Source organism: Furipterus horrens, unplaced genomic scaffold (genome assembly GCF_987537825.1).
Source record: "Furipterus horrens unplaced genomic scaffold, mFurHor1.1.pri manual_scaffold_2, whole genome shotgun sequence".
Lineage (NCBI taxonomy): Eukaryota > Metazoa > Chordata > Mammalia > Chiroptera > Furipteridae > Furipterus > Furipterus horrens.
The window spans coordinates 70,726,006-70,753,079 of record NW_028327172.1 but is presented as its reverse complement, the minus strand read 5'-3'; the positions used below and the strand labels follow the sequence as shown (position 1 = coordinate 70,753,079).

At 38.4% G+C, this 27,074-nt stretch overlaps 1 protein-coding gene across 1 annotated transcript; it reads left to right on the top strand.

The window, feature by feature from the left end:
- The first annotated feature begins 19,563 nt into the window (after nucleotides 1-19,563).
- On the top strand, nucleotides 19,564-21,875 carry LOC150018767 (lysine-specific demethylase 4D-like). Its single transcript, XM_090267840.1, has one exon. The coding sequence runs from the start codon at nucleotides 19,564-19,566 to the stop codon at nucleotides 21,163-21,165; it is 1,602 nt and encodes a 533-aa protein (XP_090123966.1). The 3' UTR covers nucleotides 21,166-21,875.
- The last annotated feature ends 5,199 nt before the right edge of the window (nucleotides 21,876-27,074 follow it).

The window sequence follows — 27,074 nt, the reverse complement described above, 5'->3', positions numbered from 1 at the left end:
AATGCTGTAGGCACTTTGGAAAAACAATGTAGCAGTTTCTCAAAATACTGAGCATCAAGTTACCATATGACCGAGTAATTTCACTCCTAGGTATCTACCCAAGAAAAATAGAACCATATAATCCCACATAGATTGTACATGAATGTTTATAACAATTACTCATAATGGAAAAAGGCCGAAACATACCCAAATGCTGTCAGCTGATGAACAGATAAAGTGTGATATATTCATAACAATGCAATATTAGTCAACTATAAAAATAAAATACTGATACATGCTGCAACATGGATGAAATTAAACATACTGAGTGAAATAAGCCAGACACAAGAGACCACACATATGATTACATATATATGAAATATCCACAATAGACAAATCTGTAAGGAGAGGAAGTATATTAGTGGTTGCTTGGAGCCGAGCATGGAATGGCTATGACTGCAAGTGAGCACAAGGTTTCTTTTTGGAGTGATGGGAATATTCTAATACTAGATTGTGGTGTTGGTGGCACAGCTGTAAATGTACCAAAAGGCATTGAATTGTACACTTAAAATTGGTGAAATTTTTGTTATGTAAATTATATCTCAATAAAGCTGTTTAAAGAACACTTGAAGCAAATATGACAAAATATTGAAATGTCAATTCTGGCTGGTTGGAATGCAGGTTTTTGTTGCATGTTCTATTTTCTCTTATTTTTAATGTTTCTCAAAAACAAAAAATTAAAGACACCATAAATTCCTGGGCCCCAGTTTCAAGTCAGATAGATGCATAAATTTAGAGTCATTTCATTATACTCTTACCTTTCCTGAAGGAAATAACTGGATCTTTGTCAGAGCACCCTCAGTGAAGTCTACCTCTCATTCATACCAAACATAACTACTAGTGCCTGGCTCTTAAACATTAGCCAGTAATGACTAGACATGAGGAAGGCATTTAACATGAAATACAGAAACAAAACATCCTGGAAGGGTGAATTTAGAGGAAATAGACACAATGTAGAGAGCAAGTGAAACTTTTTAAAAAGTCCCAGTAATTAATACTTCTAAAAAAAAGAAAAATCTGCAGCCATGAAAAATACCAGAAGTGTATAATAAAAGGAATATTCAGAGAACAAAAAAGAATTTGTAGAAATAAAAACAATTGCTTAGAGGGTTTGGAATATAAAATGTAACAAAAAGATAGAAAATAGAAGAACAAAGACAAGAAAATGAGAGGATCAGTTCAAGTGGTTTAATATTTGACTAATTGTATTCCATAGAGACTGAAAATACAGTGGGAGGAAATATATTAAAGAAATGATAAGAGAAAATTTCACAGTAATGAAGAATGTGAATTTCTACATCTGAAGTCCTAGCATAATAGTTGACAAAAAAGACTTATCTATTATATCTTAATGAAATCTCAGAAAATCAGGCTCAAAGATTATCCTAGGAGTGTCCAGGGAGTAAAAATCAGGTTTCACAGAGTTGATCAGAAAGCGAATTGGTTTTGGGTTTCTACAAGCTAGAATTCAATGGAACAATGTCTTCAGAATCCTGAAAGAAAAGTATAAGGACAGAACAAAGACATTTTCAGACGTGCAAACTCTGGTGGACAGTTATATTTGTGACCAACCAATAACTTTACAATTCCCTTTTTGTATTTTGGGAAACTCCCACATTTATAACACCTGCCTCTACTGCAGCAAAGACAGGCATATGTCCTAGGCTCTTTCAATCAGACACTTCCGTGGGAGACCTCAGTGTCAAGAAATGAGAGGAAGTAGATTTTTTACAGGATCTATTCCTAGAGGAGGCTGATGAGAGAGCTTTCAGAGGCAGCAGTGGCATAGGTTCTAGTTGGTGATGTGCCTTGTTCAGGGTCTTTGGTGCCTTTGACAAGAGGAGGTATTGGAATACCTTAATGTATAGATTGTTGGATATTGTTTCTGGATACCCAGTCTTCAAACCCTGTTCTTCAGTCCTTCTGTAGATTCTGTGAGCTTCTACATAACCTCTAATGAAGCTTCCAAGGATGCTCCTGGAGGATAAACCATCAACACAAAGGAGTAACCAGGAAAGTAGACTGAGAGGGGGAACCAGGAAATATAACATAGTAGAGAGGAAAAGGGAATCCTCAGGATCACAATGAATAGAAACCCCAGGATGCAGGCTGTGCAACAGCCTCAAGACTAACCAGTCCAGATTCAATTAAACATATGGAAAGCTCCAGGAAGAATATTTCTGAAAAGAGAAATCTGATTTATTGGGTTAGCCAAAATGTTTGTTACCTTTTTTCTATGAAATAAAATACACATTTTTCACTTTCACCAATAACTTTATGGATTTGGATATTTTGAGTATGTAGGCTATCTCCTGCTATTGGCTGCTAGTAGTAGAGGCCAGGGGTGCTGCTAAACATCTCCCAATGCATATGAGAGCTCCACAGCAAAGAATTATTTGGCCAAAATGTCAGTAGTACCAAGAAACTTCACAAACCACTTTTGACAAGTTCAATCAGTCACAGCACCTTCGCCATACACTGCACAAATATTTTTTTGCATTTCAGTTGCATTTTTACTTTCTTGAAATAATAAAGCATAATATTGCCAAAAATGTTGCTTATTTTCTTCCGCCTTCAATATTGAAATAGCTACACAAAAATTTTCCAATTTTGGTAAGTTGTTTTTTTTTTTTTAATGCACACTATATGACAGTTGTCACAATACAATCTAACAAAATTGTTTTGAATGAAGTTAAAGACAACTAAACACTACTGGAGCCATCGTACAGAAAATATTAAAGTTTTTGGCCAACCCAATAGTAACTGATATCTTTATGTATTTAAAAGAGATTTACACTACTGAAAGTGAATTTGGGATGAATTAATAGGTGTCAAACCAAGCAAATGAAGTAATAAGACACATATTAACTAAGATAAATAAAACTTTTTACATGAAAGGCAGTGTAATCATAAACTACATGACTCAGCTGTGATTAATTTAATATGGTAAATATTCAGGCAATTTAACTCAAAAAAATATGATATAGCTATATGAGGGACCAGGGTAGGGCAAGTCTATGTGTGTTGGGATAGAACATAAGAGAAATAAATCCATATCTTGTGTAGTATGAGTATTCACAATGACTAAAACAGAAAGGTCTAGAAATGTTTTGGGTGGGGGAGACAGAAGAAACAGCTAAAATACATGAGTGATTGCCTTTGATGAGTGGGAATGAGGGAAAGGAAGTGTATTGGCCAGGGTTCTTTAGTGGCATACTACAGACTCCACTCTCTTTTAGTTGAAGCCAAAGGAGTGTGTGTGTGTGTGTGTGTGTGTGTGTGTGTGTGTGTGTGTGTGTGTGTTTTTAAGTATTAAGCAGTTTACTCTCTGTGTGTGTGCGTGTGTGTGTTTTAAGTATTAAGCAGTTTACTGAACCCTGGCTGGTGTGGCTCAGTGGCTTAAGCGCCAGCCTACAAACGACAGGGTCACTGGTTCAATTCCCAATCAGGGCACATGCCTGGGTTGTGGAGTAGGTTCCCTGGTTGGGGGCGTGTGAGAGGCAGCCAATTGATATGTCTCTCATACATTGGTGTTTCTCTCCCTCTCTTCCCTACTCTCTGCAAAGTAAATAAATGAAATCTTTATGTTTTTAAAAAAGGAGTTCACAGACTTTCTGGGAGAGTGCAAGAAGCAGGGTAACGTGATAATAAAGAAATGTAATTAAAATGTTAGAGGTTGCCTCAAAACTCAATAGTGTCTCTGTCTCAGAGATATGGGGTTCAAGAAGACTCTAGCTCCCTCTCTAGCTCCAGATACCACTGTAACTGCCACAGTATCCATGTAACAGGAAAGTTGCTGACTTAAAAGCCAAGTCCAATCTTTGTAATGATTTAATCTATGCTGTGTATGCTTGACACTTCCCACCATGTGTCTTTCTACTCTATACCCACACTCTTGGATGTTAAATAGGAAATGCACACCAAATTTTGGCATCTGAGACACAAAAGTTACCAGAAAAGTCACCTTTTTAATCTCTTTTCCATGCATTTTATCAAGAAGGAAATGTTTAAGCTTGTGGGGCAGAAACATGCCAATATCTTGGAGAGAGAAGCAAGCACATCTCATGGAAGGGATTTATTACTTTAGACAAGTGCGCATTAGAGGTGAAATCTAGCCGTCATGTAAGGTGTTCTGGAGAGCTCCCACCACAACAGTTTGTATTAAGAGCCCAGTAAGTGGCTCAGGCAAATAGTGCTCATGGGATGTAGAGGACAGAATCCTCACCAAGGTCCATGGTTGGCCGGGAAGGATACCTCAGGTAGGAAATTCTTCTGGAAGTCAGGGGTTATAATTTTAAAATAAAAAGTGGGGTGGGGGAGAAAACTGAGGAAAGAAAAGCATAGAGTCAGGAAAAATTACTGGAAGTATTTGGAGCCAAGAATCAGTGTAAGGAACTATTGAGAGATACATCTGAGAAAACAAAAAGAAAAAGATGGTGGTTTAAACATAATCATTTACTTTGCTTCCTCTCAAACTCTACTGAAGTGACAGGAACAGGGTTTTTGTTTTAAGAAATAAATTACAAAGAAAGAAAAAGGTAAAGGAGATAAGATAGCAAAATTTGAAAATAGATGACTTACCAAACCCTGGAAAGTTGAATGCTAAACTGGCAGTGAGGAAAACCAAGAAGCAACACAACCGTCTGTACAGAACCCCAAAGGCCTAGGATTTCATGGCACTACACACCTCTGGATGTGGTGGTTAAAATGGGGCTAAGGGGATTTGTTGAACATCTAATACTGCCTTAGATCACCTGCCTTGGGGCAGCTCCTCTCTCATCCAGAGACTAAGCTTCATGGTCCATGGACTGGGAATTTACAGAAACTGTTAAGAATATGGTTGTCATAGGGCAAAACAAGTTGATTTAGTGAACTTCACAAGTTGGGTATTGGAAATTTCAGGACTTACTTTCCATGAGGAAGCCAGGCCTGTCCCCTCCAGGAGGAAGATTGGAAGATCCTTTGCTGTTGAACAGAAGTTCACCCAGGAAGCAGCCCAGCCAGATCACCATGCAGGGAAGCCTAGTGAATGAATCCATCTGCTCACTTTGAGCTTCTCATTATTTTTTTGGAGCTATACTCTCATGTTTGAGCCAACCGTTAAGGATCCCCAGACATTTAAGGAAAGCCTTAAACCTGAAAGGTAGAAACCAAAACAAACAAATGAATAAAAATTTGGAAGAAACAGACCATACAAGGTAGAAAAGAAACCTTCAAAAGCCATTGACATTTTAGCATTTTTAGAGATAAAAGAAATTCACCCAAGAAACAACAGAACAATAAAAAGAGGGGAAAAAGGTTACAAGTTAAGAAAACAAGCTGTTGGAAATTAAAAATTGGATAGAATGAAAAAGAGAATAGTAGGTTTTGAAAATAAAAATGAAAATTTTCAGACAAAAGGATAGAAAATTAGGAGATACAAAAATTAGTGGTCCAGTATTCAAATGACAGGAGTTAATGCACAGAGGAAAAAGTAGAGGAAGTAATCAAGTAAATAAAGTTTCCCTAAGACTAAAGAACCAGAATTTTGAGGTTGAAAATTTAAGGACACGGGGACAAAGAGGAGCTAGTAGGAAAAACAGGTCATATATAAAGGACTAGGAATCAAAATTACATTTGCCTTATTACTCATACTGTACCGATAAAACAATTTTTTAAAAGTTAATAAAACAAAAACAGCCTTGGCTGGTGTGGTTCAGTTGGTTGGCGTGTCATCCTATAAGATGAAAGTTTATGGGTTCGATCCCCAGTCAGTGTACCTACCTGGGTCATGGGTTTGGTCCCTAGTCAGGATGCATGCAAGAGGCAACAAATCAATGTTTCTCACATTGATGTTGCTCTCCATTTTTCTTTTCCTTTCTTCCCCTCTCTCTAAAATCAATAAGCGTGTCCTTGGATGAAGATAAAAAAACAACAAAAACACCCAGTTATAATTAAAGGGATAATTAAAATCATGAAGGTACAATTAACATATAAAGGAAAAACTATAAGATAATATTTATCTGCCTGTCGATGGGGAAGTAACTTTCTAAATATAACAGCCATGAAAGCTATTACAAAAGAAAAGAGACTCAACAACATAAAACATTGAAATACATATCAAAACATTTTAAATTAAATAAAATTAAAGGAGTATAAATTAAAGAATGGCAAACTGGAAAAAACTATGAACCATATGCAAAGGGTTTAATATGTAAAATATTCATATGAGCAATATGTAAAATGTTCATATACTATGTGAAATAATATGTAAAGTATTCATATAATATGTAAAATATTCATATTTTATATGAGAAAACTGCTAGAACCCTATTAGAGAAAAATTGGCAAAGGATATGAACCAATACAGATCATGAAATCCAAATGGCTATATTCATTCTTTAAAAATTAATCTTAGTGGTAATCTAAGAAATGTAAATTAAAATTTGAGTTTTACTTTTTCACTTACCAAGTTAGTAAAGTTTTTTTTTCTAAAGTTACTCAATGGTGAGGATGTAAAATAATATATTCTTTTTGGAAAATTTTGGCAATATATATTAAGGATCTTAAAATATTTAAATCCTACAATGGAGTAATTCCATTCCTAGATATATATCTAATCTAAACAATATTTTTACTGTATAAACTGCTCTAGATGCTGAAATATAGGGTAACTATTTATAAGTGATTAGTAATAATTATGGAAAAGTGAAAGCAAAATAAGTCTTTAATAATGAGAAAATGGGAAAGTTGAGTCACTTATGTCTATAAAATAGAAACTATCAAATATGGTTATAAATTATTTTCAAAGAATGGAAAGTAGATTTTCTAAGTTGAGAAAAATTTATTAGACACAGCATTTAAATATTATCAGCAGAAACTCTGGCTAATGTTTGAGACGTTTTGTCAACAATTCCCATTTGAAATAATAAATTTGAACTACAACATGCAAGACAAAAAGACTGTCCTGCTACCCTGAAATTGGTAAGCAGTGTGGACAATAAACAATCTGGACAATGACCACAGGGAAAGGGACTTCTTACTTTCTCTAGCTTTTAACACACACACACCAAGGAGTAGAAAGACCGCCTAATTTCTGGAAGCCGAGTCCTGGCTGGTGTGGCTCAGTGAATTGAGCGCTGGCCTGTGAACCAAAGGGTCAAGAGTTCGATTCCTAGCCAGGGCACAAGCCGGGGTTACAGACCAGATACTCATTTGGGGGTGTGCCAGAGGCAACCACACATTGATGTTTTTTTCCCTCCCTCCCCCTCTCTCTAAATAATTAATTAAAAAAAGAAATCCATCAAGTTTAAGAAACCAGGTATTTCAATCATTCTGATAATAAGAAAATACTTTTCTTCAATTGTCAGAACTGTCAGGTTTCTTCAGACGAAGAATTTCTGTGTTACTGTGGTTACTATGGATAAAGATAAAATGAAAGAGTATCGAAAAGCAAGGGTATTTATTCTCCTCTGGTACCTGTGGCTCCAACTGAAAGAGGCACACAGGCAGGCTCACAGTAAAAGCAACCATTTGAGACTCAGAGAAATGACATATTTGACTGGAGCACTGAAGGGTCATTGTCATTGTGCCTGGCCAATTCTGAGCAGTGTGTTTTGAGCACAGAGTTACAGTTAAAAAATAAGAATATTTTCTTTTCGTGCTCAATATCAGAAGAATAATATATGTAGTATTTACCATATATCTGGTGATCATGCCTCATTCTTCCTAGAATCTTTAGAAATGTAGAAAGGAAATAATTTAGTTTATAAAAGACTACAAAGTGCTCTACTCAAAGCTTATTTTAATTGTATATTATTAATTCAGTAAGAAATGAGGGCTTGTGTGATATTCATAGTAAGCATTTTATTATTTCTTAGGGGAAAGGCCCTTAGCCCAACATTTAATTTCTGGTATTTAAGTCTCCTAAATTGTTCCACTTCTCTTTAGATCAAGTTTTCAGATAGAAAGAATGAAATGTTTGATTATGTATTCCAAAAACACATAAAGAAATTATAGTAAAATCATTGTAGAAGAATTTGTTTACGTGCCCTAGGATATAAACAGCTCTGGCCACCAACACAGGCATCGAGCTAGGATACACGAAGGACTGTATATCTGCTTTGGCCCTGACTGATGTGAGGGCAATGCCGGTTGTTAAGTGTCTATTTGCCCACTGCCAGTGGGTTACAGGAGAATTTTAAGATTAAAAAATTATTATGAGATGGGGAGACTATCACATTGTACTGGTAATCTTGGCACTTGTAGAACCTCAAGGTCTAGCTCGGGTGGTGATGGCTGTAGAATAGGAGAGGAAGGCAAGCTGGATCCTTGGACTCTTATGTAAGGAAGGAGAGCACAGGAAGCCTATCGGGGGCTGATAGATGAGGAAACAGGTTTGTGAATGTACACTATTGTCATTTATGTTTTCAACATGTTTTGTATTGAAAGGAAGGTGAGAGAAAAGAAAGTAGCTTAAATCAGGAGAGAGACCAAGATGATGTGATTGTTTAATTGACCATAATCCTTAAAGAAGTGTAAGGTGTTGTCTTAAGGAGTTTAAACGGATTAGCCCCGGAGAGGAGGAGTGCCTCCTATTCCTTTGAGATAGGACAGCAGAAGAAAGATGGGATGTAACCAGAAGGAGAGAGGCTGCAGTGTGTGACAACGGAGCTTAGTTATTTCTTTTTCTTTTTTTTTTTTTTTTTTTTTTTTTTTTTTGTCTTATTGGGAAGACATCCAGTTGCAAGGCACTTGACATTCTACTTGTCTGCAACTTGAATCTCTTTGGTGATATCACAGACATGGTTTAATTTTCAAGTGAAACCATATTTTAAATGAGAAGAAACTTTTAAGATGGTTAGCTGCCCTACTTTATAGTCTACTACTGATCATTGTGATTTTCCTTGAGTAATGATTTTTCTCCCTAAGATTACCCTCCTTGTCTTTAAAGGGAAATTTCTTTATAACAAGTTTGGGAGTGCACACTCTATAATAAAGTACAGAGATACCTTGGAAAATACAATGATGAACAAGACATAGACCATGCTCTCAAAATACTTTATATGGAAGATAAGGCAAGTACAGAGATAACTCTAGAGATTGAGAACACAAGCTATTACGTTAAATATACATTTTTCTACACCTCAGTTTCTTCCTCCATAAACAGAGATGAGAGTATGAACTTCATAGGCTAGTTATAAATTTTGAATGAGATACTGTACAGAAGGTACTTATTAAAGGGCTTGGCAAAGATTCAGTGCTAAATAAAGGTGATTCTAGCTGTTCACATTATAAAAGGTAAAAAGGATAAGTGTTAAGAGAGAACTATAGGAGATGAAGAAGAAATAGGATTTTGTTGGGGCAGTAAAAGAAGATAAGGGATTAAGTTCATCTACTTAGGAAGGGGTGAAATTTAAGGACTAAGAAGGAAGATAAATTTGGAAGAGAGAATGTGAAGAGGGAGACAGTTGAAGTTTAGTAGAATAAAGTAAAAAGAAAGATTTTAAGACATCAATAAAATGGGAACTCAACTTAAAAAATGCCCACAGTTTTAAAAAAAAGAAAATAAAGCATTCCATTTTTTTTTCTAGCTTTCATTCCCTAGGATAGGAACAGAATTATTTGACCTAATGGAGAAATTTAACCCATGAATCAAATACATCACCGCCGTCCTGTTCTCACTTTTTTTTTTAACCTGTGATGCATTTTATGGCCCATCATTATAATCGTTCTCTTGTCTCTCCATTTAATCCATTAATACCCTTGTTCCTCTCTCCCTGAGATATACTTACTTGGAAAAACCCTAATCCTGATGGAACCTTACTATTTGCTTTCTTTCTGTCTTTCGAATATTCCTTTTCTGTAGGGAAAAATTCTGTCATGGTAAATTAGTTCTTGTGAGGCTGCCACCAGTTGTACAAAGTGTGGGGACAAATGCCACCACAAAGTTATATAGTACGAGTTCAGGAAACACATCAAGACCAAAGCACACAGTTTCCCCATTTCTTTGGCATCCCCACAGAGAGGCACCCATGTTCAGGAAGGATGCTGGATATGACTTGGGTTTTATTCTAGTGCAAGGGTTCCTTTCCCCATTGCTCTCCTTCATATTGTGCTTTGATGATGACAGAACTTTATTGGGAAACAGACTGCTTGGGGAATCAAGCTGCATAAATATCATGCCAGCCATTTATAGGAGTTGTCTGGGAAAACTAGAGGCCCTGTACTTTAGGAGGCAGCTGGGGACCTTGGGTCTTTTTGGGTGATATAGTCCTTTAGTCACAGGAAGGAAGCCATTATTCCCATGGCAAGCTGAACACGAACACTCTTCACCCAGCTGGTAAGGGCTGTAGGCAACCTCATTGTTCAGGCATTCCAGGGTGAACATCTGGGTCATTGTTGTTTTAATCCTTACTCCAGGGCATCTTTTCATGCTATTTCCACTCAGTCTTTGGAATCTAAATTAATTGAATTTGTCATACTCCCTCAAGGTTGAGCCAGATTGTCATCTACTTCCCCTCTCCCACCTCCATTTATTAGCAATAAGTTCTGTAGAGACACAGAGATCGTTTCACCAGCTGTAATTCTCTGTTCATCCTTTGGCGTTAACGTTGGAAAAGGAGAGGAGTGTATTGATGCTCCTTATTTCACCCTCTGCAGAGTCCTTGGTGTATGAGGGTCCAGCTAGGGTAGAGGTGCCAAGAGCCACTACTGCTCACTCAAAGGGTCCCTGCCATTAACATGCAGGTCAGCAGCAAACTTCAGGTTGATAGATTCTTTTAAAAGCCACAAGCAGCTGGTTACAGAGAGCAAGCCCTCTGTAGGCTATTTTTGCCCCCAATACCAGACCCAAAGGAAAAAGGATTTATGTTTGGTCAAAGAAGCCAAATTGTGGTGACTTCCCTAGGTTTGGGAAGTGGTGGAGGATTGGGCCTTAGCCCCAGCTTACTGTTGTCTGAGTGGATCTCTAGCACAGAGATTCTAGGGGATCATGGAGATGTGGGGGGTTTCTATTATTCTGAGCTGCTGCAGGCAAGCTGATATTTGTAGTCGTTAGGGGAGGCGGCAGGGTGAGGGTGATCTCTGGGGTACTGGTGTTGCCTCCTCCCCGGGAGCTGCTCGTCACCGTGGTCCTCGTGCAGACCTGGATGCGAATGGTGTTTTTTGTCCTGACAGCTGTGCTGGCTGTGCGGCACTACTATTCCTCCTGTGCCGGCAGCTTTCCCAGAGAACTTTCTGTTCCTAAGAGGGCCCTGATATTTGTGTAACCTTTAGACCCCAGAAAACCTGAATCTGTTCATGGTTTCAGGCAAACTTCCAGGGAGTTTATCCAGAACTAATAACTCAGAAATTGCCAATAATTTTATAGTATGGTTTCAAGTGGATTCAGACTCTCTAAGAAGTCTCCTCTGATTTGATGCACCAGTTTAAGATAGCAGTAGGCATGTCTGAGCCTCCTGACTGATGAAGCTGGGTAATTTTACTTGTTCTAGGGAGCCCGGCATTAACCCCTCCATATTGACTCAGCAATTCCTCTGGTCACAGCTCTGCCTGTCAAGGATGTCATTTGTTAGAGCTTACGTATGAATTTTTATTTTTTAAATATTTGGAGGTGTTATGAGGTGGCAGTCCTTTCTCTTGTGTTTTCTTGTAAGAAATCTCAAAGAAAAACTTTAGGTAAAATACCCGTGTTTTGTGAGCTGATGTCATTGAAAATAAAGCTGTTTACTAGAACAAGGAAGGGTGTCTCAGTTGGAAGGGGTGGTGAGATAGCGCAGTGGATTCAATTGTTGGCTGAACTAGGGATAATGGAATTAGGGTGGGGCTGGCCTGATAAGATTTTCAAAGAGACTTAAATATGGGTCCTGATCATCAATACATGCTTCATTTGGAAATGTTTTCTTGAGAGAAAACAGGACCATCAGAGAACTTTCCGATAAGGCGATATTTGAGCTGAGACTAAGGAGGTAAGAGGGGCCTGAGTGCAAAGACATTCAGGCAGGAGAATACTGAGCTTTTTTTGAGACACAGCCAGGAATGTGGTTGGAACTGAGAGAGCAATGCGTGGAGTAGGAAGAGGTAAAGTCCCAAGGTAATGGCGGACCAGAGCAGGCATCCCAAAGTTTGAGAGGGGACTGTGTAATATAATATTTGGAAAATGGAAAGCCTTTGAAATTAGGAGAGTTTAAGAGGAGTAGCAAAGAGTAGTAAGGGCTCACTCGAAATTACGTTATGAAATCAAGTTTGCTGATGCATCTTTTTTTTTAACCTTAATGAAAATATTTATTTTTCTTTTTTAAAAAATTATTTATTTATTTGTTTGTTTGTTTGTTTATTTTATTTTTAGAGAGAGGGGAAAGGAGAAGGAGGGAGAGAAACATCACTGTGTGGTTACTTCTCACTCACGCCCCCAACTGGGGACCTGACGAGCAACCTAGTCATGTGCCCTGACTGGGAATCAAACCAGTGTCCCTTTGGCTCATAGGCCAGCACTCAATTCACTGAGCCACACCAGCCAGGATCGTTTTTCTTAATGTTTTACAAGTAAAGAATTATAAAGTCATAAATAGATGTTAAATTTCATCTAATGCTCTTTGGTACCTATAAGATAATAATTCATTTTCTTTGTTAATACTCTGAATTAGCTCTGGCTGGTGTGGCTCAGTGGACTGAGCACCAGCCTGTGAACCAAAGGGTCGCCGGATAGTATAATTCCCAGTTGGGCCAGGTCCCCAGTTGGGGGCACATGAGAGGCACCCATACATTGATGTTTCTCTCTCTCTTTTTTCCTCCCTTCCCCTCTCTAAAATTAAAAAAAATAAAATCTTTAAAAAATACTCTGAATAATATCATTAGATTTTCTGATGGTGAATCATCCTTGCATTCCTGGGATGCATCCTATTGGTTATGATGTATTATTCTTTTAATATATTAGTGTATTTGACTGGATAATATTCTGTGTAGCATGCTTTCATCTACATCTATAAATAAAGATGGCCTATAGTGTTATTTTCTGTTATTCTTTTCTGATTTTGCTATCAGAGATAAGAATAGCCTCATCTGAGTAGCTCTCCAACCTTTTTTTTAAATTTCCTTTTTCATTGTTGTTCTATTGCAGTTGTCCCAATTCCCCCCCACCCTGCCCCTTGCTCTCCACTGCCCCGCCTCCCATTGCCACTCCCATAGTCAATCCCCACTTTGTTGTCCATGTCCATGGATCATTTATACTAGTTCCTTAACTAGACCCTTCCCTTTTTTCCCCCCTACTCCCCTCCCCACTCCCCCCTGGTCACTGTCAGTCTGTCCCTTGTTTTCATGCCTCTGGTTCTATTTTGCTCATTTGTTTGTTTGGTTCATTAGGTCCTGTATTAGGTGAGATCATGTGGTAATTTGCCTTCGCAGCCTGGTTTATTTCACTAAGCATAATACTCTCCATTTCCATCCATGCTGTCATGGATGTGAATCCATGTGTGAATCTACCACAGTTTTTGATCCACTCATCTACAGATGGGCACTTAGGCTGTTTCCAGCACTTGGCTGTTGTAAATAGCGTTGCTATGAACATGGGGGTGCAAGTGTTCTTTTGAATTGGGGTTTCAGGATTCTTCAGGTATAATCCCAGCAGTGAAATTCCTGGATCAAAAGGCAGTTCCATTTTTAGTTTTTTGAGGAAATTCCATACTGTTTTCCATAGTGGCTGCACCAGTCTGCATTCCCACCAACAGTGCAGTAGGGTTCCTGTTTCTCCACATCCTCGCCAGCATTTGTTGTTCATTGATTTGTTGATGATGGCCATTCTGTCTGGTGTGAGGTGGTATCTCAGATGGCTAGTGATGTTGAGCATCCTTTCTTACACCTATGGGCCCTCTGTATGTCCTGTGGAGAAGTATCTGTTCAGGTACTTTGTCCATTTTTTATTTTTTAAAGATTTTATTAAAAAAAAGATTTTATATGTTTATTTTTAGAGGGGGAGGGACGAAGGAGAGCGAGAGAAACATCCCTGTGTGGTTGCCTATTATGCGCCCCCAACTGGGGGCCTGGCCTGCAGCCCAGGCATGTGCCCTGACTGGGAATTGAACCAGTGACCCTTTGGTTCGCAGGCCAACACTCAATCCACTGAGTCACACCAGCCAGGACTTTTGCCCATTTTTAAATTGGATTGTTTGTCTTCCTAGTGATATAGAACAGTCTTTCATATGCCTATGGGCCTTCTGTATGTCCTGGAGAAGTTTTTGTTCAGGTCCTTTGCCCACTTTTTAGTTGGATTTTCCATCTTCCTGGTGTTGAGTTGTAGAAATTCTTTATATATTTTGGAGATCAAACCTTCATCCGAAGTATCATTAGCAAATATGTTTTCCCATAAGGTTGGTTCCCTTTTCATTTTGCTGATGTTTTCTTTAGCCAAGCAGAAGCTTTTTAGTTTGATGTAGTCCCATTTGTTTATTCTTTTCTTTATTTCCCTTGCCCTAGGAGATATATCAGTGAAAATATTGCTGCGTGGGATATCTGAGATTTTCCTGCCTATATTTTCCTCTAGGACTTTTATGGTGTCACAGCTTACATTTAAATCCTTTATCCATCATGAGTTTATTCTGGTGTATGGTGTAAGTTGGTGGTCTAGTTTCATTTTTATGCATGTCCCCATCCATTTCTCCTAGCACCATTTGTTGAAGAGGCTATTTTTACTCCATTTGTGCTCTTGCCCCCTTTGTCAAATATTAGTTGACCGTAGAGACCTGGATTTATTTTTGGGCTCTCTATTCTGTTCCATTGATCTATATGTCTGTTCTTATGCCAGTACCAGACCATTTTGATTACAGTGACCTTGTAATATAGTTTGATGTCTGGTATTGTGATTTCTCCTACTTTGTTCTTCTCTCTCAAGATTGCTGAGACTATTCAGGGTTATTTTTGGTTCCCTATAAATTTTTGAAATATTTGTTCTAGATCTGTGAAACATGTCATTGGTGTAGGGATTGCACTGAATCTATAAATTGCTTTGGTCATTTTATCGATGTTAATTCTTTCAATACATGAACATGGTATATGCTTCCATTTATTTGTATCTTCCTTAATTTCTTTCTTCAGTGTTATATAGTTTTCCGAGTACATGTCTTTTACCCCCTTGGTTAAGTTTATTCCTAGGTACTTTATTTTTCTTGTTGCTATAGTAAATAGGATTTGTTTTCTAGTTTCTGTCTTTGATATTTCATTGTTGGTATATAAAATGCCTTTGATTTCTGAATATTGACTTTGTATCCCGTTATTTTGCAAAATTCACTTTTTAGGTCAAGTAGTTTTTGGTGGAGCCTACAGGGTTTTCTATGTATGCTATCATGTCGTCTGCAAATAACGACAGTTTTACATCCTTCTTTCCGATTTGGATGCCTTTTATTTCTTTTTGTTGTCTGGTAGTTGTGGCTAGAACTTCCAAAACTATGTTCAACAGAAGTAGAGAAAGTGGACAGCTTTGTCTTGTTCCTGATCTTAGGTGGATAGCTTTTATTTTTGCCCATTGAGTATGATGTTGGCTGCAGGTTTCTTCTATATGGCCTTTATTATGTTGAGACATGCCCCCTCTATTCCACTTTGCTGAGCATTTTTATCATAGATGGGTGCTGTACTTTATCAAATGCTTTTTCAGCTCCTATTGTTATGATCATGTAATTTTTGTCTTTCATTTTGTTTATGTGATGTATTACATTTATTGATTTGTGAATATTATATGACCCTTGCATCCCTGGGATGAATCCCACAAGATCATGGTGTATGACCTTTTTTAATGTATTGCTAGATCTGGTTTGCCAATTTTTTGTGAGAATTTTAGCATCTATGTTCATCAGCGATATCAGCCTACAGTTTTCTTTCTTTGCTGTATCTTTACCTGGTTTTGAAATTAGGATAGTACTGGCCTCACAAAAAGAGTTTGGGAGCCTTCCATCTTGTTATATTTTTTTGGAACAGTTTGAGAAGGACAGGAGTTAGTTCTTCCCTGAATGTTTGGTAAAATCAACCTATGAAGCCATCCAGTCTGGAGCTTTTGTGTGCTAGGAGTTTTTTGGTAACTGCTACAATTTCACTAGTTGTGAATGGTTTATTCAGGCTTTCTGCTTTGTCTTGATTCAGTTTTGGAAGATTATGTGTTTCCAGTATTTGTCCATTTCACCCAGGTTTTCAAATTTCTTGACATATAGTTGTTTGTAGTATTTTCTTAGAATCATTTGTATTTCTGTGATATAGGTTGTGATTTTTTCTCTTTCATTTCTGATTTTATTTATTTGGGTCCTCTTTTTTTCTTGATGAATCTGGTTAAAGGCTTGTCAATTTCATTTATCTTTTCAAAGAACCAGCTCCTGGATTTATTGATCCTTTGAATTGTTCTTTTAGTCTCTATGTCATTTAATTCTGCTCTAATCTTGATTATTTCCCCCCTTCTACTTATTCTGGGCTTTGTTGTTGTTCCTCTAGTTCTTGTAGCTGTAGGGTTCAGTTGTTTATTTGAAATTCTATCTTTTTTAGGTAGGCCTGTATTGCTATGAACTTCCCTCTCAGGCCTGCCTTCGCTATGTCCCATAGGTTTGGGGCTGTTGTATATTTTCATTTGTTTCCAGAAACTTTTTGGTTTCTTCCTTGATCTCATTGTTAACCTATTCATTGCTTAATAGCATGTTATTCAGTCTCTATGAATTTGAATGTTTTTGAGTTTTTTCCTTGAGGTTGGTATCTAAGTTTCAAACCATTGTGATCTGAAAAGGTGCTTGATATAATTTCAATTTTCTTGAATTTGTTGAGTCTTGTTTTGTGTCCTACCATGTGGTCTATCTTTGAAAATGTTCCATGTGCACTTGAAAAGAATGTATATTTTGCTTCTTTGGGGTGAAATGTTCTGTATATACCAATTAAGTCCATTTGTTCTAGAGTATTGTTCAATGCCACAATTTCTTGTTTCTTTGCTTAGAAGATCTGACCATTTTTGATAGGTCTTAAAATCCCCTACTATGTGCGTGTTGCTTTTGATATCTTTCTTGAAGTCCCAAAGATTTTCCATATATATTTGGGTGCTCCTATGTTGGGTGCATATATGTTTACAAAGGTTATACCTTCTTGATGGATTATTTCCTTAAGTATTATGAAGTGTCCTTCTTTGTCTCTTTTTGTGGACTTTATTGTGAAGTCTATTTTGTCTGATATAAGTATTGCTACCTCAGCTTTTTTTTTCATGTCCATTTTCTTGAAATATTTTTTTCCATCCCTTCACTTTGATATTTTGTTCTGAGGTGAGTCTCTTATAGACAGCATATATGTGGGTCATGTTTTTTTGTCCATTCAGTTACCCTGTGTGTTTTGCTTGGAACATTTAATCCATTTACATTTAAAGTTATTATTGATAGCTGCTTATTCACTTTGATTTTTTCCACTTTGTACCTATGTTCTTCTCTGTCTCTGTTTTTTCATCTTTTTAAAGCAGTCCCTTTTAGCCTCTCTTGCAATGCTGGTTTGGTGGAGATGCATTTTTTAGCCTTCTTTTGTCTGGGATTCTTCCATTTTGAATGAGAGCCTTGCTGGGTAGAGTATTCTTGGTTGTAGGCCTTTGCTTTTTATTGCTTGGAATATTTTTTGCCATTCTCTTCTGGCTTGTAGTGTTTCTGTTGCGAAATCAGCTGATAGCTGTATTGGAGCTCCCTTGTGTTATTAGCTGTTTCTCTCTTGCTGCTTTTAGATCCTCTCTTTCTCTTTGAATTTTGCCATTTTAATTATGATGTGTCTTGGAATGGGACTGTTTGGGTTCATCTTCATTGGGACCCTCTGTGTGAATAGCTGTCCGACTCTTTCTGTACTCTGAAGGAATTTGCATAATAAGAGTTAAGTGTTTCTTTAAAATTTGCTAGATTCACCTGTAAAATGATGTGACTCATGGGTTTTGGGGGTCACACTTTGAAGCAGATTTTTATACTGGAGTATTCAAGCTTTCTAGTTTTTTTGTTGTTGCTGTTTTTTGTTTGTTTGTTTTTTGATTCATTTTGGATATATTTCCTCTCTAGAAAATTGTTCTCTTTTCAAAATGTTGATGTTAATTGCTAAAATGGTCTTTTGAGATTTTAGAAATTCTCTACTATATCACTAGGTTTGTGTACTATTTGGTGCCTGGTATTGTTTATTTTTACCTTCTCTCTTTTCTCTTCATCAGTTATGCTAGGTTTGTTGCTTTTATTAGTTCTCTTTAAATGTTCTCTTCAAAGAACATTTTAGTCATCATCTCTCTGTTTTGCGTGTATTATCTTTCATTAATAACATCTTTATTCTTCGTTATTTCTTTACTCTTTCTCCTCATATTTTCTAAATTCTTCAATTCTTCAGTTCATTTATTTTCAATTATTCTTCCTTTTAATTTCTGTAAAGTGAAAAATATCTTTACTGTTCTTTAATGCTTTTCCCCGTAAACTCTATTTTTAAATAAACGTACATAAAATTATGAAAGTCATCATAGCTTGATAAATTATTACATTAGCTAATCTGATAGCTGTGTAACTAGCACTTACGTTCAGAAGAGATTTTAACATCACTCCAGAGACACTTGTCCCACCATTCACAATCTCTCTCTTTCCCAAAGGTGACCACTACTCTGACTTCTAACATAGATTACCTTGAGGCATTGTAGTCTTTGAGTAAGTGAAATGAAGGAATAGATGTTATTTTGAGTATGGGTGATTTTGCTCATTACTATGTTTATAAAACTATTCCTATATTTAAATGCATTTTTTTGTTTGTTTTCATTGATATATTGTATTCTGTTGTATGAATACACCACAATATAGTCACCCATTCTACTGTGGTGGACATTTGGGTTGTTTCTAGTATTTGTCTACTAGAAATAATGTTGTTATGAACATTCTTGAACATGACATTCGGTGCACACCTGTACACATTCTCTAGGCATGTGATAATAGTTGGATCACAGCACATGTATATGTTCTATTCTGTTCAACTTTAGTATACACTATCCAAATCATTTTCCCAGGTAAATGTAATGATTTGTATTCTCTCTACTAAGTTAAGAAAATTCCAGTTGTTCCATATCCACACCATCTCTTATATTGTCAATGTTATCATTTTAGTCTTTTTTTGAGTGTACAGTAATATTCCATGGCAGTATTTTATTTGTAGTGTCCATATAACTTTTTCCAAACATTAATTTTTAACCTTTCTGTATTCTTTTTTTTTTAAGGTTTTGTTTTAAACACTGCTCTGAAGACACCACATTTGGTGTATCCCAGCCAGGACAGGGTGATTCAATAGACCTCAAGAGGACAGAACCAACTGAAGAGCATCACTGAGCCTCAGTCCTGGGCAAAGCTTCGGCCCAGAGTAGAGTCTCCTGCTGAATCAGCAAGCCTAATAAACATTATCATCTAATTAGCATAAAGTCCACTGGTGGGTCCTGCTGCCTCATAGATATTCAAACCCAGTTTTGAAAAAAGTAACATTTTCCAGCATCCTCAACTATCAAAAACATAGTTAAAATCTGGAGCTTTTTGCTTATTGATGGAAGCTATGAAGTCTAAGGCTAATTGTGCCCAGAACCCAAATTGTAACATAATGATATTTTATCCAACCAAAGAAGAGTTTAATGATTTCGATAAATATATTGCTTCCATAGAATCCCAAGGTGCCCACCGAGCTGGCCTGGCTAAGATAATTCCACCCAAGGAATGGAAAGCCAGACAGACCTATGATGACATCAATGACATCTTAATAGCAGCACCTCTCCAGCAGGTGGTCTCGGGGCGCGCAGGAGTGTTTGTTCAATACCACAAAAAGAAGAAGGCCATGACAGTGAGGGAGTACCGCCATTTGGCAAACAGTGGAAAATATCGGACTCCGCCACACTTGGATTTTGAGGATTTGGAGCGAAAATATTGGAAAACCCGCCTCTACGATCCGCCCATATATGGCGCCGACATAAGTGGCTCCTTATTCGATGCAAACACTAAACAATGGAACCTTGGCCACCTGGGAACCATTCAGGACTTGCTGGAGCAGGAGTGTGGAGTTGTCATCGAAGGCGTCAACACGCCCTACCTGTACTTTGGCATGTGGAAGACCACCTTCGCTTGGCACACGGAGGACATGGACCTTTACAGCATCAACTACCTGCACTTCGGGGAGCCCAAAACTTGGTACGCGGTGCCCCCGGAACACGGCAAGCGCCTGGAACGCCTGGCCAGGGAGCTTTTCCCGGGCAGCTCCCGGGGCTGTGAGGCCTTCCTGCGGCACAAGGTGGCTCTCATCTCGCCCACTGTCCTCAAGGAGAACGGGATCCCCTTCAGTCGCATCACTCAGGAGGCTGGAGAGTTCATGGTGACGTTTCCCTATGGCTACCACGCTGGCTTCAATCACGGCTTCAACTGCGCGGAGGCCATCAATTTTGCCACCCCGCGATGGATCGACTATGGCAAAGTGGCCTCTCAGTGCAGCTGCGGGGAGGCCAAGGTCAGCTTTTCCATGGACGTCTTTGTGCGCATCCTGCAGCCCGAGCGCTATGAGCTGTGGAAAAGCGGGCAGGACCAGACTGTCGTGGACCACGTGGAGCCCACAGTGCTGGGCGGCAAGGAGCTGAGCGCCTGGAGGAAGGGCCAGGCGGCCCGGAGAGCCGCGCTGGGCCTGAGGCACCTCCAGCCCCGTCGGGGCCCGCGCACCACTGGGCCGGTGGGCCCGGGCAGTGCGCCCCGCCGCCGCACCCCATCGCGGGGTGGCCAGGAGTCCCTGCGCCCCTCGCTAGCCCCGGGTTCTGCCTCTGCCGGCCAGGCCAGAGCTGCCGTGGCCCCCTGCTCCTCGAAGCCCGACGTATCCTCGCCGCCAAACGCGGGTCCATCTGCCCGGGATCTCCAGCCCACTGGCAGATGTGGTCGTGGTCGTGGTCGTGGTCGTGGTCTTCGTCGTCCTCGGGAACAGGGGACGCAAGAGTCGATTGTTCAGGCCCGGGCTAAGAGGCGCCGCTCAGTGGGCACAGTGGGCACTGCCCCGGACCCCGAGGCCCAACGTGTGCTCCAAGATAAACCCTCCATGGACAGCTCTGCCCCTCCGAGCTCTGAATCTCACCATCCTGTTGTGGGTTCTGGGAGCTGCTTTGCTCCTGTTCCTTAACCCCAGGGACGCCTGCCTTGTTCCCAATTGCTGTTTTGTGTGGAGAGTCATTGAGACATCAGAGCTTTGGGCAAGTTTGTAAGTCATTGGTTTTGCATGAAGAGTTCCCCGGTGTTGCCTCTGGATGGGCTGAGTCCGTGGCATTTACCAAGTTTGCCATAGCTTGTTCTTTCACCCAGATCCTGGAATGTCTTTGGACACTGCGAACTCCTGTGTCACCATCTGAGGTTTTATGCACTGGACACCCTTGTGGCCCTGTGAACGCTATAAGTTCTCCTAAATTTGCTAAAGCCTGATCTACCCAAGACTCCCATCCTTTGGGACAACTCCGGATGCTGCCCAGCTTTTGAAGAATCCTGGGCTTTGGTTCCCCTCCAGTCCTCCCTTTTCTCTTTCTCCTCCTGCCCCTCCCCACTTTATGCAAAGCTAGGCCCTTTTGACCAGTTAGGTCAGTAGAGGCTCAGAAAATAATTTGGGATGTTTGAGTCACTGATGTGGTTACAATGTTATCTATTACCAATTATTTCTCCACAAATATATTAAGTGTAACCAAAATTGGACTTCCTTTTCCCTAATGTCCATTCAACCAATTGAGGAGTTGAGGTTACTGTTTTCTGCACTTTTCTTAGTAATCATATCAAAAGATTTTAAGCAAAACATATTTTTATGGTCTGATAAAAGTGTGTGGAGTTGGTGCATAAAGTTGGGAGTCGTTGGGTTCTGCATGGCAGACTAGCTGGGGAATTTGATATGTAGACATATCTTAAGGATTAATTGGTGGCAATATCTGGTAACTTGACTGAGCAGTTGTATGCAAATTGCTGGGAGAGAGCAAGCATAGGACAGAAGTGTCATCATTCAAATATCTTCAAGGCTCCACTGATGTTTCAAGGCTGTTTGTATAATGATTAATTCATTGATACATCTCAATAAACAAGTTCATAAATAAATGAGCAAGATAATTTCCATTGGCAATATTTGGGGATGAGATGATAGAGCAGAATTGGCTAGGGCTATCCTAGGTTCTGGTGATCAGGGAAACCTTCTTAGAGCAGGAGACCTTTCTGAAACTCAACTGACAAGAAAGGAGGTCCAGCGTTGACTTACACTTAGAGAAAATGGCAAGTGTAATAGCTCTATTATGGAATAAAAAGGAAGCTCATTTGAATCTGGGTCATAGAACAAAAGAGCCAGGCAGGGTCCACGGGTATGTAGGCTCTTGTGACTCATTAAGTATTTGAATATTTTTCAACTTGAAATAAGGCACTGGAAATTTAAAACAGCACTTTACATGATGTGATTTACATATTTAAATAATGAGCTTAGTTCTGTGGACAATCTGGGGACAAGATAAGTAGTTAGAACATCTAAGTAATATAAGTGGGAATTGATGGTTACTTTGACTGAGGCATTAGTATTGAAAATGCACAGAAGTGGACAAACTCAGTAAGTTTTGGAAATTGAAAATGATAGTTTGGATACAGAAGAAAACATTTCAAAGAAGCAAACAACCCCTCCCCTGCACCCAACCTCTCCCTTACAGAATTTCAGTAAGGCTCAGGAATTTGAAGCACCTTATAAAATTGAAGACAGGAGCAATGGAAAAGCAGTGATTGTTTGAAGTTCTGAGGAGCAGCAAAAACCCATGTCACATCCCTACCACCATGTAGCTAAGGAACTTTCTTTTTCCTAATGTAACTGGAGGTAGAAATGTATTTTTTCTCTCTGCCATGAGCTATATCCTAGGTCTCTCTCCACTTCCAAGAGATAATCATGAGTTCAGTGTGTATTCTCCAAGTTAGCAGATGAAAGTCTATGCAAAGGTAATAAGTCATGTATGGGTTTGTCAACTTCTACCCCACCACCACCATCTTTTTAAAAAGTAAATATTACAAAATCTAGAAACATTGTGATATATAGGTCTTGCTCAATCCGATAAAGTCAACTAGATCTGTGTAACTTTTTTTGTTATTCCCTTGCTGATGGACAATAGGATTATTTCCAAATCTTTGTTAATTTAAACAATGTTCTACTGAGTAGTTTTATACATAGAATAGAATTACTGGGCTGTATTTGTTGATTTTCAACTTTTCTAAAAACAACCAGATTAGCCTCTTAATTTCTATCTCCACTGGGAGTATGGGAGATTTCTGGTATCTCCATGTCTTTGGCCATTTTAAAAATATTGTCAGGCCTTTTTATTTTTCCTAACTTAAAAGAATGAAAAATAGTATTTTATTGCACTTCCCTGATTACTAGTAACCTGTACATTTTTTCATATTTATTTGCCATTTGGATTTCTTCTGTGAATTGCTTGTCCTAAGGCTTTGATCACTTTTTTGAGGTTGACTATTTTTTTACTGATCTGAGGAATTTTTGTGATATTCAGGATACTAATTCATTATCTATTTTATGTATGATGAAAGATGTCTCCTAGCTTGTAATTTCTTTATTTTTAAAAGTGCTGACATTATCATTATTTTTATTTTAATCCTCACCTAAGGACATGTCCACTGACTTTAGAGAGAGAGGAAAGAAGAGAGAAGCGGGGGGAAGAGAGAGGAACATCAATGTGAGAGAAAAACATAGATCGTTTGCTTTCCACAGGTGCCCCGACTAGGGAAAAAATCCACAATCTAGGTATGTGCCTTGACTGAATCGAACTCACAATCTTTTTGGTATATGGGACAATGCTCCAACCAACTGAGCCATCCAGCCAAGGCCTGTAATTTCTCTTAATTTTTTAATGTCATTGTATTAGTCAAGGTTTTATGGAGAAACAGGACCAGTAGGAAAGGTATAGGTATATGAGGAGCTTTACAGTATTATAGAAATTAGTTAAGTGGTTATAGAGGCCAAGAAATCCCTGATCTGCCCAGATCTGCAAGCCGGAGAACCAGGAACATGGTGGTGTAGTCAATCTGAGTTCAAAAGCCTAAGAATCTGGAGGCCAAAGATCTAAGTCCAAGTCTCAGGCTAAAAGCCCAGGAACCAGGATTGCCTCTGTAGGATGCCGCAGGGTAGACAAAGAAGAACATTTCAGATCAAGCAGAGAGTGAATTCGATCTTCCTCTGCTCTTTGTTCTCTTCAGGCTCTGAATGGCTGATGATTCTACCTGTATTGGTGAAGGCATCTTAACTCAGTCTAATGATGCAAATACTAATCTCTTCCCAAGACTCCCAATTAGACACACCCATAAATAATGCTTTACCAGCTAACTTGGCATCTCTTAGTGCAGTCAGATCAATACGTAAAATTTACATTACATTTGTCACTACATTAGATATTTCCATCATAATGCTTTGGCTTTTTAAGATATTTTTTTCATTCTGAGTTTGTAAAGACATTCTTCAGTATTTCCTCTAAAGTCTTAAAATCCTGTTTTGTACCTTCAGTATGTAATCCACCCCAAATTTATATAAGAACTACATATTGAACAGTCCATTCCTTCATACCAGCTTGGTATGCCACCTTCATTAGACAGATTCTCACATATACATATATCGTGTCTGGCTCCTCTATTTGTACATAGATGTATTTATTCATTGAGCACAAATATTGTAGTTTGTTAGGGGAGAAGTCACCCCTCTTTTTCTCCTTTTAAAGAATTATCTTGGAGATTATTTAAATACCTGACTCTACCACTTACTAGATCTGTCACCTAGAGTAAGTTGCTTAAAGTCTATTTGACTCAGTTTCCTGATCTAAGAAATATGGTTAATAGGATTTCCCTTATAGGGTCATTATGAAGATTGAGTTATTCTATGCAGAATACATTGAACAATGTCTGGTATCTAATAGCCACCATATGTGTTAGCTTCTTTTAATAGTTGTATTATTAGAGGTAAAGAGGGACTTTTCATCAAAAGATGAAAAAGAGAGTGAAAAGACAAATCAAGGAGTGGGAAATTTTATTGCCCATATTCAATAAAGAACTAATAAGCAAAATATATAAAGAACTACCATGAAGACAATCCAGCAGGAAAATGGACAAAATACTTGATTAGGTCCTTCATGAAGGAGCATATCCAATTGGCCAATTAACATGAAAAAATTGCTCACTTCATTAATAATCAAGGAAATGCAAATCAAAATTACATGTCCCTATGCCCTCACCTGATTGGCTAAAACCAAGAAGGAAGGAGGTTGGTTATCACAAAAGGGTTGCAAAAGTGAAGAGTAGTAAGTACCCTCATGTGAAGCTAGTGAGTATGTAATTGGTTTAAAAAAGAAAACAGTTGAAAAAAATGTCAAGATAAAATTTGAATTCACATAACCTATGACCCAGCAATTAATTTTTAGGCACGTTTGAGGAGTGTAATATGTGTGGGAGAAGGTTCAGAACAGCGGAGTAAGAGGCCAGAAGAGGAAACAATCCAAAGGCCCAGCAACAGTAGAAACGTGTATACAATTGAATACAACCCTGAAATAGAACCAAGTCCATCTATAGGCAACAACATAAATAAAGAAAAAATACAAAAGAATACATTAAGATATTCTATTTTTAAAGGTTTATTTTTTATTTAAATGTTTTATAAAGGTTTCAAAAATGGGTACAGTATTAACTTCATATTGTTTACCAAAATTAATTTGCTTGTAGTTAGGATAGGGTTAGTCTGAGAGGTAGATGGGGCTATACTCCCAGAGTGTTACCGAACAGCAAGTTGGAGTCCTTCTGCCCACTACCACCCTCTATAGGCAGAATTCCAGAGGCAAAGGTTTGGTGATAAAGGAAAGGTGTCTTTATTCAAAAGCAGTTACTTAAACCTATCAAGTCACACCTTTAATCACTTAAGCCTATCAATTAAGGCTAAACTCTTAACACCTGGGTTCTCCTAGCTTTTCCCCTGTTAGTTTCTATAGGCTTAGTTCACAAACTAAATCAACATAATACACAAAAGCTACACAATTCTGGAAGAATGGCAGGATTCTGCCTCAGAGCCTGTTCCCTCTAGAAGGCCCAAAAAATAAACCTCCCACCCTCTGCCAGGCCAGCTGGATCCTAGGCTGTGCCCAGAGTTCCTTCCCATACAAACTACCCTCCATTGGGAAACTCAGGTAGCTGCAGCACAATCATCCATGCATCCTCAAAGAAGAAGAGCCTGAGAGCCAGAAAGGCTGGTGAGCCAAAGAGCCGGCCCTCTTTTTATTTCCATTGGCTCTGGAGGCGTTCAGCTTCTCAGCCAGTCCTGTATTAGACTACTTTCCATTGCCTGGGCAAACTCCTCCTACAACCCCTCCTCCTTCTTCCCAGTGATCTTAATCAGATCTCTGTCAATTGAAGAAGCATGAATCAGGCTCTCAAGTGACTGACAATGTTGTGTGTCTTGACCTAGGTGTTGGTTCTACTTTTGTTTACTACAATTGCTAATATATGTTAATAGTTATAGTATTCCCTCACTTATCACGGGTATTATGTTCCAGACCCCCCGCCCCCTGTGAAATAGGAACCTTACATTTATTCTACACTCTTAAAACTATGTAACTTTAACAACATATGTATACAGTACTGCAAAATCCTGCGATATAGCGAAAAATCCGCAATAAATAATTAAATATAATTAAATTTTTTAAAAAATCTCACGATACAGCGAGACTGCGATAAGTGAACTGCGATATAGCGAGGGACTACTGTATTAATATATGTACAGTTAAGCTGTACACATATTCTTTATGAATTTCTGTAAACATTGTATTTCATAATTTTAAAATGTTTTTAAAAACCTGCTTTCTACTTTAAAAAATTGCCATGTAGTGGTTTATAGAATAATTTTAAAGAATCGATGATATTTCTAAATTTGTTCATCCTAATATTTTCCTTGGATACCTTCTGTTGTTTATTTATTACCTTATTACACTTAGTAATACTTTATTTTTTTAGAACAGTTTTAGATTTCAAAAAAAGTAA